This window comes from Heliangelus exortis, chromosome Z (genome assembly GCF_036169615.1).
Source record: "Heliangelus exortis chromosome Z, bHelExo1.hap1, whole genome shotgun sequence".
In the NCBI taxonomy this organism is placed as follows: domain Eukaryota; kingdom Metazoa; phylum Chordata; class Aves; order Apodiformes; family Trochilidae; genus Heliangelus; species Heliangelus exortis.
The window spans coordinates 10,843,860-10,856,683 of NC_092454.1; the positions used below are offsets into that span (position 1 = coordinate 10,843,860).

At 64.3% G+C, this 12,824-nt stretch overlaps 4 protein-coding genes across 5 annotated transcripts; all 4 read left to right on the forward strand.

Annotated features, from left to right (window-relative positions):
• The first annotated feature begins 206 nt into the window (after positions 1 to 206).
• On the forward strand, positions 207 to 4,736 carry TAF1C (TATA-box binding protein associated factor, RNA polymerase I subunit C). 2 transcript variants are annotated; one of them, XM_071730921.1, is made up of 15 exons: positions 207 to 423; positions 528 to 621; positions 828 to 934; positions 1,028 to 1,123; positions 1,213 to 1,283; positions 1,371 to 1,618; positions 1,699 to 1,809; positions 1,922 to 2,045; positions 2,151 to 2,222; positions 2,339 to 2,474; positions 2,569 to 2,697; positions 2,850 to 3,024; positions 3,165 to 3,302; positions 3,555 to 3,733; positions 3,782 to 4,736. In XM_071730921.1, the coding sequence occupies exons 1-15, from the start codon at positions 292 to 294 to the stop codon at positions 4,715 to 4,717; spliced, it is 2,748 nt and encodes a 915-aa protein (XP_071587022.1). In that variant the 5' UTR covers positions 207 to 291; the 3' UTR covers positions 4,718 to 4,736. The 2 variants fall into 2 exon arrangements, with proteins under 2 accessions (XP_071587022.1, XP_071587021.1); XM_071730920.1 differs by having other exon boundaries at positions 3,555 to 4,736.
• Positions 4,737 to 4,903: 167 nt separating this feature from the next.
• Positions 4,904 to 6,821, forward strand: HINT2 (histidine triad nucleotide binding protein 2). Its single transcript, XM_071730261.1, has 5 exons — positions 4,904 to 5,000; positions 6,051 to 6,212; positions 6,323 to 6,427; positions 6,516 to 6,588; positions 6,688 to 6,821. Exons 1-5 carry the CDS (start codon positions 4,908 to 4,910, stop codon positions 6,777 to 6,779), a joined length of 525 nt encoding a protein of 174 aa, XP_071586362.1. The 5' UTR covers positions 4,904 to 4,907; the 3' UTR covers positions 6,780 to 6,821.
• A 2,991-nt stretch (positions 6,822 to 9,812) lies between these two features.
• LOC139789608 (uncharacterized) lies at positions 9,813 to 11,868 on the forward strand. Its single transcript, XM_071730537.1, has 4 exons — positions 9,813 to 9,918; positions 10,407 to 10,815; positions 11,502 to 11,679; positions 11,774 to 11,868. Exons 1-4 carry the CDS (start codon positions 9,836 to 9,838, stop codon positions 11,827 to 11,829), a joined length of 726 nt encoding a protein of 241 aa, XP_071586638.1. The 5' UTR covers positions 9,813 to 9,835; the 3' UTR covers positions 11,830 to 11,868.
• A 25-nt stretch (positions 11,869 to 11,893) lies between these two features.
• On the forward strand, positions 11,894 to 12,502 carry LOC139789609 (sperm-associated antigen 8-like). The gene is made up of 3 exons (XM_071730538.1): positions 11,894 to 12,048; positions 12,183 to 12,245; positions 12,328 to 12,502. The coding sequence occupies exons 1-3, from the start codon at positions 11,941 to 11,943 to the stop codon at positions 12,457 to 12,459; spliced, it is 303 nt and encodes a 100-aa protein (XP_071586639.1). The 5' UTR covers positions 11,894 to 11,940; the 3' UTR covers positions 12,460 to 12,502.
• Positions 12,503 to 12,824: the final 322 nt, after the last annotated feature.

Consider the following 12,824-nt stretch of genomic DNA (forward strand, 5'->3'; position numbering starts at 1 on the left):
GCCAGGGTGCGGTAGCGCCCCGCCGCGCTCTGCCTCCAGCGCCGCTCTTGTCCCGCTCCAGTCTCGGGCGCTGATTGGTGCGTGACGTCACTTCCGCCGGCGGCATTGTTTCCGCGCGGGTTCTGAGCCGGCGCCGCTGCTGGACCCGGGACCGCCCGGGATTCCCCCGGGACCCCCCCGGGACCTCCCGGCTTCGCCCGTCCCGGCTTCGCCCGTCCCGGCTGAGTCCTAACCAGACCCAGGCCAACCCATACCTCTCCCCTGCGCCCTCCGCCCCGTCCCGCCGGGGCCATGGAGTTCCCGGACGTTCTCTTCCCCTCGTACTTCGGCTGCGGGCCGCCCGTGGAGGAGGGAGGCCCCGCTCCGGCCGCCGGATGGGGCGAGCAGGGGCAGGTGCTGGAGGCCGATCCCGGCCGCTGCCAGGTGAGGCCGCGGGGCAGCCCGGCCTGCCCGGACCCGGGGAGTTTGGGGGTGTCTGGAGAGGCCGGGCCGGACCCTCTCTCACCTTCCTCCTCCTCTCCCTGCAGACGGAAACGATGTTCGTGCCCCGCCGCGGCGGGACAGGCGAGAGCTGGGAACCCACGGAGGCTGCCGCTGTGCCCTGCGTGCCTCCCAACGCGAGTGAGGGCCGCGGGGGGACGGGAGGGGCCCCTTCAGCCCACCCGCCAAGCTGCTCTGCAGCTCACCATCCCCACCACATCTCTGGGAGCTTTAGCAGCGCTCTCCCTGGGAGTGCTCTGGCAGGAGGAGTAGGGATGGGTGAGATGTCATTCTGTAGTGGCCCGGTACTCACGCAGAACCAGAAAGATCCATCTCTCTCCTCACAGGCTGCTGGATCCCCTCACTTGTGCCTCAGGACATCCTTTACCACGGGTTCCTGCACAGGAAACTTCGGGGAGGCAGGTCTGGAGCTGCTCTGGACTTTGCCAAGCAGGTAGAGCTTGGGGTGTTGTGTCCCACTGAGGAGCCAGGGGGGATGGTGCAAGACCCTTCTACAGCCCAACCCTTCCCTGTCCTTCCTGCACAGCTGGGACACTTCTTTGTGGATCACCCTGAAGATGCCTTTGGCTCTCTGGGGCGGCTGCTGCACCGAAACTTCCACCTTGGCAACTCCAAGCTGAGGGTCAGTGTGCATCCAGTGTTACAATGCCACCCCTCACCCCCCTCCTTGCTGCTGCCAGCCTCAGCCTCAGCCCCTTTTCCTCCCTGCAGAGACAAGCCCGGGACACCACTATTCGGATGACAGCCCTGATGGAAGAAATCGACCGTCTGGAGGCCAGGCAGTGAGCAACCTCACATCCCCTGCCCTGGGGAAGGCTAGGGGGGCTCCTGCCCTCTCCCCACACCTGACACCAGCTCTTTCCCTGCAGTGGCTGTCCCAGGCAGCACCTCTCCCCCCGCCTGCGCTGGTTCTCCCACCTCTGCCGTGACTGGCTCTTCGAGGTGCCTTTGGGGCTGCTGGCAGACTGCCTGCATGAGGAGCTGCTGCTTCAGTGGGCTGGCCTGCTCTTTGATGACAGCCTGACAGGGGGGGCACTGGCTTGGCTGCCCCCTGAAGAGGTGGGGGCACAGACAGGCCGCCTGGTGTACCCCGGCGGGCAGGCCATGAACCACCTCTGTATCCTTCCCAGCGAGGTGTCCCTGGGGAGGGAAGAGGCAGGGGTCGTGTTGCATTGTCCTTAGCTGATGGCATCCCAGATTTCCAGGACGTGGTGCTGGAGGAGCTGCCCCTCGCCCAAGGCTCCCCAGTACAATTTGAGCTCAACGGCCTCATCCGGCAAGTGGCTGCTGCCCGGGTGGATGGGGAAGGTGAGCCAGCCCTGGGGTCCAGATGACAGGATCAGTACCTCAGGTGAGCTGTGGGGTGACAGGAGCCCCCAGGACACTGCCATCTCATGTGTTGCTTCTTGTCCCTGGCCAGATTTCGTTGGTGTTCGCTCAGATTATCACTGTGGTGTTTGGAGGGTGCCAGCCAGGATGGGGGTGGCCCCCACCCCACTGCAGGTCATCCACACCAGCGTGCCTGCCTCCTGCCTCACTGTCAGGTAGGTACAGGGGAGACAAGGCTTTATGTGGAGGGTGTTCTGCTGCTTCTGCAGCGTTCCTTGCCTGGCAGGAAGCCATGCCATGCCCTGCCATCCACCCTGCAGCCCTCACCTGCCCGGGGAGCTGGCCGTCTGCACCCAGAGTGGATCTGTGTACCTCTGGAGCGTCGAGTCAGGGTGAGATGGGACACTTGGGGCTGGGAGGAGACTCAACGCAGGCCCCTGGGTCTTGCTGGAAGCAAGTGAGAGAGGGGCAGCTCTGCCCTGCCCTGGCATTGCTTTTGTTTCCACAGGTTGCAGCGACTCCGCCACGACCCCCAGACCATGTTTTTTCGGGACCACTCTCCTTGGCGCTGGAGCGACTTCACTGCCCACCCACGGGTGCTGAGCTGTGCTGACCGCACTGGCCTGCAGTGTCTGGATGCCCGGGTGAGCCTGGGAGAGTGGGCAAGGGGGTGGCAATGGGTGGGGAAGAATGTTTCCCAGCCCAGGGTGCTGACAGCAACCTGCTCTGCTGCTGCAGGCCCCCGAGAGATGCCACTTCGACTTGTTCAAGGTGGGCGAGGAGGCCAACTGCCAGCAGGGCGAGCGTGTGGTGCTGCCCATGTACCTGGGCAGGGCTCACCCTTCCCAGCACCTTGTCACCACCCAGGTGAGCCTCACCTTATGTCAGGGCAGGGGAAGGCAGGAGGGGGATACAGGGTTCCCAGCAACTGTGGGGCAGAGGGATTGATTGCCCTGCTGAGGGGGGGCTGCTGTGGTGTGTTTGGGTCAGACCCTGCTGAGCTGTGCCTCCCATCCCAGTTCTCCATGTACGTGCTAGACGAGCGGTTGCCACTGGTGCCCATGCTGAAGTGGGCACACATGATGAAGGCTCCCCCTCTCTTTGCCCACCTGACCCCGGGGGGCCCCAGGAGAAGCCATAAGGTGCTGCTCGGCTCATCCCACACCCAGGAGCTGCTGTTGCTGCAATATCAGGGTGAGATACAGAGCTCTGAGCGTGCTGTGGGGCTGGGACTGCCTGGTGCCTCCTCACTTCTGGGACTGGCTGGCCTCCCCGTCCCTCTGTCTCTTCAGCATCACTTCTCACCAAATAATTTTTGGCTTGTTCTTCTGCAGGGGGCAGCAGGTCAGCCTGCCAGCTAGCAGGGCCACCACAGAAGCTGCACCCCATCACCAGCTGCCTGCAGCATCTGCCTGCCCAGCTCCCACACCAGCACCACCTGCTCCAGCAGCGCCTCGGAGCCCCGGCTGCTGGTGGGTGTCCCACACCACCCAGGAGTTCAGGTCCTGGGGGGAGGATGTGGGCTGGAGGAGGGAGTGCAGCCTTCCCTGTGCCCTGGGGTGTTGGGGAAAAAAAACAAAATCAAAACCCTGAACCCCGAGGAAGAGGGTAATCTGGAAAAGGACGTGGGGGACAGGAGCCAGCAGTGAGTGTGCCCACTGTAAGGTGGGGGCAGCCCCCACTGCTGGCCAGCCCCGGTGAGAACTTGCTCCCTGACCCCACAGGACTGGCTGCCGCGGTGAAGGAGGAGGGGCTGCGGGAATCCCTGATGGTGTTCCAGCTCTCCGAGGCTGGGGACATCTTCTGCCAGAGGTTGACCCATGAGACGGTGCAAGCCCCTGCACCTGCACGCACCTCAGGGGACGAGACCACAGCAGCCCCTGGCTCTTCCCCTCTCTTCGAGGCTCCTGCCAGCAGCCCACTGGGCTTGGGCTGCGAGGAGGAGGAGGAGGAGGAGGAGCAAACCTTCTACTTGTCCAACCTGGAGGTTATTGTCAACGAGGAGGAGGATGCGGGCACACCGGCACCTCTGGAGGAGCCTGAACTCCCACCGCAGCCCTGTGCCAGCCCCCGGCCCTGCGCAGCCGTGTCCAGCCCAGCCGCTGCCCTGCGGTACCGCCGCTGGATGAAGGGTCTTTCCAAGATGCGCAGGGAGTCCCCCCGGCGCTCCTGGCCCCTCACCCTCAGCCAGAAGCGTCTCTTCACCCGCAAAGAGCTGGAGGTGCCGGCGGCCCCCAACCCCTTGCACGGGCAGGCACGGCAGCAGCTGCGCCAGGCCATGGGGGAAGGGGGCGGGATCCCCTCCTGGGAACCCCCACAGCCGCCACCCCCGGTCCTACCGCAGCTGGCGGAGCCTTCGGGGGGCGCGGACCCCCTGAGCTCCCGGCTGACAGCGGCCTGGTGCGGGGACTGGGGGCAGTGGTGGGAGGAGAGGAGCGGTTTCAACCGGGCACAGCGGCAGCGGGCGCTGCGGGAGCGCCGGCGCCGGCAGAAGCGAGCCCGGGGTCGGCGCAGCCTCTCTGCCAGCTTCACCTCTTCTCTCACCTACCAGTCCGAGCTGTCCGAGCTGAGCGACTCGGGACCCCCGCTGCCTTCACCCGGACCTCTGATCCCCAGGGACTCCCCCCAGCCCCGCCAGCGCTCCCCACCGCCCCCCGCTTCTCCCGAGGAAGCCGCCCTGCTCTCCTCCCAGAGCCTGCGCTGCCGCGGCATCCCCAAGGAGCGGCGGAAAACGCTGCGGGACTACCTGGCCGTCTGGGCTGAGGGTCCCATCGAGCTCCCCGACCCCCCCGGCAGCCAGGCCAGCCAGCTCTGCATCCCCTCCTCCCAGAGCCAGCTCTCCTCCGCCTCCCAACCCCGCCGAAAGCGCCCGCGGATGGGTTTCTGACACCACCACCCCCAACCCCTCAATAAACATCAGCCATGGATGAGTGTCTGAGTGTCCCCCCGCTGCCCTTCGTGGTGAAGGAAGGGGGGCGGTGGTCGGTTCGGCTGCGTTGTGGCGCGGCCCCTTTTAGGGGGCGGGATGAGCCGTGGGAGTGGCGGGGCTGGGAGCCAATGTTGAGCGGGAGTTTATCATGGGGCGGGGCCGCGTGGCGGCCATGGCGGCGGTGCTGGTGCGGGGATTAGCGCGAGGCTGGGGTGCTCACGGCGCGGTGCGCGTGGGGCAGGTGGGCACGGGGGGGGAGGAGCAAGATGGGGCGACAGAGGGAGAGGGGTGGGGAGGGTGTCTGTCCTGGCAGTGGCCCCTCCGCCCCATTTTTGGCCACGGTCGCCTCTGCACCCACCTCCGGGCAAGGTTCGCGGCGGGCGGGAACCCCACGGCACCGGGTCTTGGAGCGCGCGTGTGCGGCCACCTCGGCCCGGCGTGTGTGACCGCCGTATGCACCAACCCCCTGTGACCCCCCCCCCCATGGACATCCACCCACCCCGCCCCATCGCACACCTCCGTGGGCAAGTCCACAATTTCCGCCCTCGCCGTCACCCTCCTGTGGACCCTTCAGCCACACCCCTGGGCAGCCCCCCATTACCCCAGCGTGCACCCCTGAAACCCACAGGGATCTACATAAGCGCGCCCCTTATCACCCCCATGGGTATCCCCCCCCAACACTCCCTACATGCACTTCCTATCACACCCGTGGGTATCCCTCCCATCACCCTGCACGGGCAACCCATAGGACCCCCATGGGTATCTCCCCCCTCACCCCGCGCCTGCACCCCATATCATCCTCATGAGCAATGACACCGTCATCCCCACATCTAACTCAATCACCAGTATGGCAGCCCCTCCATCAACCCTACGTGTGCCTCCTGCACCCCCTGGCACCCTTAGGTGAACCCCCTCCCTCCCTGCCTCCATCACCCCACATCGCCGACGGTGTCACCCCCATTATTTACTTGCACCCCCACCATCCTCACCCATCACCCCCAATTGTGTTCTTCATCACCCCCATGTGCATCCCCCCATGCCTCACCCCCCCTTATCCCAGGATGCACTCCTGACACCCCCCATCCTCCCTCCCTCCCTCCCTCCCTTCCTTCCGTTCCTCCCTCCCTCCCTCCCTCCCTCCCTCCCTCTCTCTCACCTTGCAGCCCCCATTTGTACCCCTGTCACCCCCATGATGTCCCCTGCCACCCCCATGTGCACACACACGCCCCTCATGCCACCACGGGGTCCTCATCCCCGGGTCCCTAAGCCCCCTCTGTGTCCCCTGGCCCAGCGGTGCGTGGTGGGACGTGGGGGGCAGGACCAGAACCCCCCAGATGGAGAGGTGGGCAAGGCACAGCGTGCAGCCAGCGAGGGGGCGGGTGGGCAGCCCACCATCTTCAGCAAGATCATCGACCGCAGCGTGCCTGCCACCATCCTCTATGAAGATGACAAGGTAGGAGGGACAGCAGTGTCCCCACCTGGATTTGGGGAGGGGGAATTACAGGGGGTACAGGACCTCTGTGTGTGGGTCTCACTCTGCCCACCCTACTTTCCCCCCGGCAGTGCCTGGTCTTCCGTGACGTGGCCCCCCAAGCCCCCACCCACTTCCTGGTGATCCCCAAGCGCCCCATCCCCCGGATCAGCCGTGTGGGTCCCCAGGACACTGAGGTGAGTCTGGGGGTGGGGGGCTTCTGGGGACACTGAGGAGCAGGTGACATGCAGGGTGGTGACCTTCTGAACACACCCCACCCCACAGCTCCTGGGACACTTGCTGGTAGTGGCAGCACGCACAGCGCAGGCAGAGGGTCTGGCTGATGGCTACCGTGTTGGTGAGTGGGGGTCCTTGGATGGGACTCCCTGGGGGGGTCTGGGAGGGCTGGGGGTGTGTGGGGAGAGGGGTCCTTTACCCCCTGTCCTTCTCCCGGCAGTGATCAACGATGGAAAGCATGGTGCCCAGTCTGTCTACCACCTGCACCTCCATGTGCTGGGGGGGCGGCAGCTGAGCTGGCCCCCTGGATGAGACCCCTTACATCCCCCCAATAAAGCACCTCCTTGGCAGTGAGTTCAGTGGCTCTGTGTTGGGGTGTCTCTCCTGGGGGTTGCAGGCCTGGGAGTAGTGATGGCTTTGAGTGTTAGAGCAGAAGGGGGCACGGCAGCAGAACACAGTGGGGATGCAGGTGGGATTTGGTGCTTTCTCAGATAGGGAGGGATCTAGGCTCCCCACATCCCAGCCTGCCTGCTCTGGAGATGTTCTGGAGACACACACTTGGAGCAAAAGGTTTTTTGGAAGTGCCCACGTTGCATCACATATCCCTGACCCCCTTGTGTTTGCGCCACTGTGCAAAAAAGTGTTGCAAACCACGTTGTATTGTGTGCTCCAGGCCCTCTGCGCATGCACTACTGTTCAAAATATATTGCACTGCACACCCCAGGCCCCCCATGTATTCACCACTCTGCAGGGCACATTGCATCATGCATCCCAGACCCCCTCCAGTGCATGCACCACTGTGCAAAAACATCGCACGGCAGACCCCAGACGGCCTGAGCATGCCCATCCGTGCAAAGCACAGTGTTGCACACTGCAGCCCCTCCCTCCCGCCCCATGCACCCCGCCGTGCACAGGCAGCGGCGCTTGCACACGTGTTTTAACACATGGAACTCAGACATCCGCCTGCACGTGGCCACGTCCACCCCCCCGCGGGGTGCACACGCGCGGGGGGCTCGGGTGCGCAGTCGTGTGCTCGCCACATGCTTGCCACCCACTCGCCGCAGCATTGCCGCACACTTGCTCCCTGCCCCGCACTTCCTGATGCCTTGGCGGCCCCGCTGGGCCACTGCCGGCCACCCCAGCTATATTTAGTGCCCGGGGCCGGTGCTGACGCGGCAGTGGGCCCACCTGGCACCGCCGTCGGGGAAGCCTGGGCCCCCGCCAGCCGCGCCGGGGACCGCAGCCCCGCCGTGGAGAATGGCCGCTCTGTTCGGGCCCCGGCTCCGCGGCGCTGGAGGCGGGGGCACCCGGGGCGGGGCTGGATACTTCCCCCCCCCAGGACACCCAGTATAGCTCGGGGAGTGTTTTTGGGGTGCAAATAGACCTTAAAAATGTTGGACATTGCTGTGTCCTTCCATAAAGACGTATTTGAGCCTCAGCGCAGGCTGGGGACGCTCTTGGACATATCCTGGGAGTTGGGGACCACTCCTGCCTGAGGGTTGCCAAAAGGGTGAGAACCTTAAAGAGAGGCCGAGTGTCTTTGGGGAAGTGGAGCCCCCAGCGTGGGTCTGCGGGTCCCCAGGGGCTGAGGAACCCAAAGAGGGTCTAGGCAGTCTCTGGGGAGGTGAGGACCCCAAAGTGGCCCCCGGTGCATCGTCCACCAGGACTGACCAGTACAGCCTCCCCTTGGATGCTGTGCCAAGTGGAGAGAGAGCACTGTCACACGAGGTCGGGAAACAGGCGCCTGCAGTACACTGCTCTTTGCCATGTTTATTTTATAAGTCCCCAAGCAGCACTGCGGTCACGGACCCACGGGTATGGGGTGGAGAAGGGGTGAGGGGGGGCAGGGCTGTTTTCATTCCTCAGCTGAAGACTATCTACAAATGACGCAAGTTCCCAAAAGAGCCGGGCAAAGGGGGGGCGGCGGGGGATGTGTCAGCCAGATGTGCTCCAGCAGCTCCAGGGCTGCTGCCTCATGGGCGATGGTGTTGGGGTGAAACCCCACAGAGGTGGCCCGTGTGCCCACCCCAAGGATGGCATCACCAGGCTCCCTGTCCCGCACTGTACTGCGGTGCTTTTGGTGTCCCTCTGTGGTGCTTTTGGTGTCCCTCTGGTGTTCCCAGACACCTGTACTGCCTGACCAGGCTTCTGGCTGCCTCGAGGGACAAGCCCACTCGTGTCTGGTGTGGAAGCAGGGGGTGCTTGTGAGAGGACCACCCTTGGGGAGCACATGCAGAGTGCCCACCCTGCCAGCCCCCCAGCATGAGCAGGGGGCATGGGGGCACCTCACAGGCAATCCCAGGGCTGAGTATGGGGCACAACCAGTACCCCCACAACAAGCACCCAGCACCCAAGCACCCGCCTCCGGTGCTATCAGGGCTGGTGCAGCCCCCAGCAAAGAGGGACCCCCTTTGCTGAGCCTAAGCTCTGGGGCACGTCTCTCTCTCCTTTCCACAGCTGCACGGCAGATGGGCTTGGAGCAGCCCCTGCTTGGCTGTGGGCCGAGTGCCCGGAGGGAGGAGCAGGCCCCACTGAGGGCCCCGGCTGGCCAAGGCACATCCCCAGCCAGGAAAAACATTCGAGGCTCCAGCACCGAGCGTGTGGTGGCCCCGTCGGCGCACACCGCAGAGGGCTGGAATAACATCCCTCGCGCCCAGCCTGCTGCCACTATCAAAGGGCCTTTCTTCTGCCCAGGATGGGGGCCGGGGGCCTGATGAAGGTTGGCGGCAAGGGGAGATGCTCCAGCCCTGTGCCCTGCCAGGAGCCAGGCCCATCCTTTGGGCCAGCTGTGGGTCCCTGGGGCAGGACCTGAGGGCCAGGCCCAAAAGGTGAGGGGGTCACTAGGGTCAAGTCACGGGGAGCAGCGTGTCCCCATGCATTGCTGTCCCCCTGCTGCTGCCCTGGCAGGGCTGAGCTGTCCCCTCCTCGGGGATGGTGCCCACCCCTGTGTCCTCCTGAGCACCTCTGGAGTCAGCCCGGCCCTCAGGCCAGCCTTGTGCACTCTGGCTGAGCCCGTGGATCCACCTTGGTGTCGGATCTGAGGCTCCTGGGCAGCCGAGGGTAGAGACGCAAAGACCCCCCTGGACGGGGCGACACCGATCCCCCAGGGAAGGGACCCCCGGAGGCAGACAGGGACACCCGGATCCCACCGGAACTGGGACACACGGAGCCCCAGGATGGTGACAATTCCCGGTCCCAGAGCGTGACCCGGGACCGGCTCCGCACCGACCCCCGCCACGCGCCTTCACCCCTCCAGCCCCGGCCGCGCCCTCGGACACGCCCTCTCCGGACTCTCCGCCAATGGGAGGTGCGCACGCTCCCTGCCCGGCCAATGAGCTTGCGCTCTCCGGGCAGTGTTTACAGTTTCCATGGAGCCGGAGCCGGTTTCACCCTGCGCATGCGCAATGGAGCCGGGAGAGCGGCGGCGATGGGGGATCGATACCCCTCGAGGGTGCGGCTGTGCCAGGGGTTCGGGAGCGGGGGTTAATGAAGGAGTGTAGGGCCTTAGGGGGCCCCCCGAGGGAGACATGTTGGGGGTAGCGGCCTGGGGAACACTAAGGGGATAGGGGCACACAAGAAGATGGGGCGTGTCCGGGGTCTTGGAGGAGGTGGTGTCTGGGGAGGAGGTAGAGGGGATGAGCCTGGGAAGGGGTGCAGAGCCTCGGGAATAGACGCGGGGAAGAGGGCAGGGGGAGTACAGGGGGCACAGCCCGGTGGGGGAGGTCTTGGGGGGGAGGGAATGTTGCTGGAGGAGGGGGGCAGGGGGAAACAGGGGATTTATAGAGGGGGGTGCAGACCCGGCAACAGACACTGCTTCCATCCCCTAAAGAGAAAGAAGTCCCTTGTACCCTGCCCCAGGGTGGGGGTGGCATCATGGTATCTCCAGTCTCAGGGCTCTGCCCCCCACTGCCTTTCCTCATGGACTGTTCCCACTTGCAGGGTGGCTCTGACAGGACAAGTGCCTCCTGTGTACTCTGAGGAGAGGCCACCATGCACGGTCAGGTTCCAGAGTGATGTCCTCCCATCCGAAATGCCCCCGGAGACATCCCTATGCCACAGTGAGACACCGATGGCTGTGACCGAGATGCCCCAGGAGGTGTCAACCACAGCCGAGGTGCCCCAGGAGATGCTGTCTGCTCCAGCTGAGCTGCCCACCGAGGCCCTGCCAGTTGTGCCCAGTGCAGTCCCACCTGTGGAGGCTGGGAAAGACCCCTGCGAGGGTGAGCTACCACCCTCCCCCGAAAAGGCAGAGATTCGTCCCTGCGAGGTGCGCTGCCTTGAAGTACTGGTGCAGCCCAGGAAGACTGTGCCCAGGGGGAGCTGCTTGATCCACAACTGGCAGGAGGAGGTAACCCCACCATCACATGGAGGGCCATAAGGGCAAAATGTGCCTCAAAACCTACCCCACTGCATCCCACATGCTGATTCCCCCCATTCCTGGGAAGCTCCTCTCTTTAAATAGCTGCCCTTGGCTGAGCTGGAGCTCCCTGGATGACCTTGAGCCCATTGGGATGGGAAAGAGATGAATTCAATAACACAAAAGGCAGGAGCAGGCATGTGGGGAGGCTTTGGGAGGAGAGCCAGGACCTGGCTGCTGGTGTGGTGGGTGCCAGGTGCTGCAGCCCATCGCGGGGGTGCAGGGATGTCTGCTTCAGTGAGCCAGGCTGGAGAGGACACAGATCACAGCCTGGGTACAGCAGTTTGTTCAAGTGCCATAATAGCCTGGAGCCAGCCTGGGCACCCAGGGGGTCACAGCACTGCTCTGGCTTCCCTGGGATGCCAACTGGAGGGACTGTCCCCTCTTTTTGCTGCCTGTGCCTCTGAGGCTGCTCTAAGGGCTTTTGTTGGTCACCTGCCTGCCTCAGGTATGGGGCAATGCCCCCAGCTTTCAGACTTTCATCAGGAGGGGGTGACTCACCCCCACCTCCCCACAGTCCCATGGGACTATCAAAAGCCTAAAAGCTGGGAATGGGCACAGGGCACTGCAGAGTGGACCCCTGACCCCTTCCCGCAGTCCCTACTGTCTGTCCTCAGAGAGCCACGAACCACCTGGACTTTGTGCCAGACCAGGAAGAGGGCAGTGAGGGTTTCATCTTCCGGCACGGGCACCGTGGGCTGCTGGTCCCACAGTCACCTCCCTGGCCCACCACCCCCATCTCCACCATGAAGGATCACTACCGCCCACCACACAGTGTGCTGATGCTGGGGCAAGGTGAGGTTAAGCCCTCTCCCCAGGCTCTGTGGCCCTGAAAAAGGCAGTGGGGGGAATCTCAGCTGCAGGGCTGATGGCAACTTCTCCCCCGCAGGGCAGCGGGAAGCCGCGATGCAGTCCGTGCTCTACCAAAAATACAGGCAAGCTTGAGCCCCTGTGTGCCACCACCTACCCCTGGAGCCATGCTCTGTGGAGCCTGCCCAGAGTTGGAGGGAACCCAGAGCTGAGGGATGTGGGATTTGCTCTGCTGGTAGGAAGGAGATGCAGGAGGAGACTTGTCCCTCCCACGTGCCCAAGGAGTCGGTTTCCACCAGGCACCAGGACCACCACACTGAGGGCTGCCAGCTCACATCACTGCCCCCCACCCAGGTACAGCCCCCCTCTCCCTTACTCCCTTCCCTCCCCACCCCCCCCAGCTTGTGGCAGCCCCCAGGAAATACACAAGGTCCCCATGTCTCTCCCCATGTCAGGCTTGCCCACTGACACATTGCTTTCCTCCTCAGCCCCACAAATACTACACGGAGCAGCCCCTCAGCTTCTGGCTGGAGCATGCCCGCAGACTGCCCGTAAGCTCCCCCACACCCTGCCCTGATGGCACCTGGTGGACTTGACTGCTGACAGGGACCTCTCTGCTTCCCTCCTCTCCAGAGTGTCACCAGCATCCGCAGTGGGGACAGTCCCTTTCGGAGGAACGCTTCCTTCTCCACCCCCATCACCGAGTCCTTGGAGCAACCCCTGTCCTGTGCCCCCCGGAGCAGTCGGTTCTGGCCCCACAAGTAATAAAGAGGAAGAGGACACAAGGTGTCCCAGTATCCCTACCCTACCCCAGGGCTGTCATCAGCTGTGTTCTTGGCATCCCAGTCTCCATGAGGCCATGAGGTACAGGTGTGGGGACAGTCTCCAGCCCCTCTGCAAGTCACTGCTGCCCCCCAAAAATGCAACACCCCCAAGCCTCCCTCCTTGGGCATGGAAGGAGAGCCCCTGGGCACAGCCCCATCCTCTGGGATGAGCCATGAGAACGACACGCTGCCCACGTCCCTGTCCCCAGCCACAGGTGGGTTCCAGTAAGAGGCGTTGGCAATGTGGCCAGAGGATGAGCTCAGAGGGATGCACTGCAGCCCCTGTGCCAAAGCAAACCCCACTGT

What these genes read in the sequence shown, in the direction of transcription:
- TAF1C (XM_071730920.1), top strand. Translation starts at nt 292, where the DNA reads ATGGAGTTCCCGGACGTTCTCTTCCCCTCGTACTTCGGCTGCGGGCCG. An exon ending in TGCCCGGGTGGATGGGGAAG is followed by an intron (nt 1,810 to 1,921) that starts GTGAGCCAGCCC and finishes GTCCCTGGCCAG; the next exon opens with ATTTCGTTGGTGTTCGCTCA. An exon ending in GCTGTTGCTGCAATATCAGG is followed by an intron (nt 3,025 to 3,164) that starts GTGAGATACAGA and finishes GTTCTTCTGCAG; the next exon opens with GGGGCAGCAGGTCAGCCTGC.
- HINT2 (XM_071730261.1), top strand. Translation starts at nt 4,908, where the DNA reads ATGGGGCGGGGCCGCGTGGCGGCCATGGCGGCGGTGCTGGTGCGGGGA. An exon ending in GCGCGGTGCGCGTGGGGCAG is followed by an intron (nt 5,001 to 6,050) that starts GTGGGCACGGGG and finishes CCCCTGGCCCAG; the next exon opens with CGGTGCGTGGTGGGACGTGG. An exon ending in TCCTCTATGAAGATGACAAG is followed by an intron (nt 6,213 to 6,322) that starts GTAGGAGGGACA and finishes TCCCCCCGGCAG; the next exon opens with TGCCTGGTCTTCCGTGACGT.
- LOC139789608 (XM_071730537.1), top strand. Translation starts at nt 9,836, where the DNA reads ATGGAGCCGGAGCCGGTTTCACCCTGCGCATGCGCAATGGAGCCGGGA. An exon ending in GGGATCGATACCCCTCGAGG is followed by an intron (nt 9,919 to 10,406) that starts GTGCGGCTGTGC and finishes TCCCACTTGCAG; the next exon opens with GGTGGCTCTGACAGGACAAG. An exon ending in TGTGCTGATGCTGGGGCAAG is followed by an intron (nt 11,680 to 11,773) that starts GTGAGGTTAAGC and finishes TCTCCCCCGCAG; the next exon opens with GGCAGCGGGAAGCCGCGATG.
- LOC139789609 (XM_071730538.1), top strand. Translation starts at nt 11,941, where the DNA reads ATGCAGGAGGAGACTTGTCCCTCCCACGTGCCCAAGGAGTCGGTTTCC. An exon ending in CATCACTGCCCCCCACCCAG is followed by an intron (nt 12,049 to 12,182) that starts GTACAGCCCCCC and finishes TTTCCTCCTCAG; the next exon opens with CCCCACAAATACTACACGGA. An exon ending in AGCATGCCCGCAGACTGCCC is followed by an intron (nt 12,246 to 12,327) that starts GTAAGCTCCCCC and finishes CCTCCTCTCCAG; the next exon opens with AGTGTCACCAGCATCCGCAG.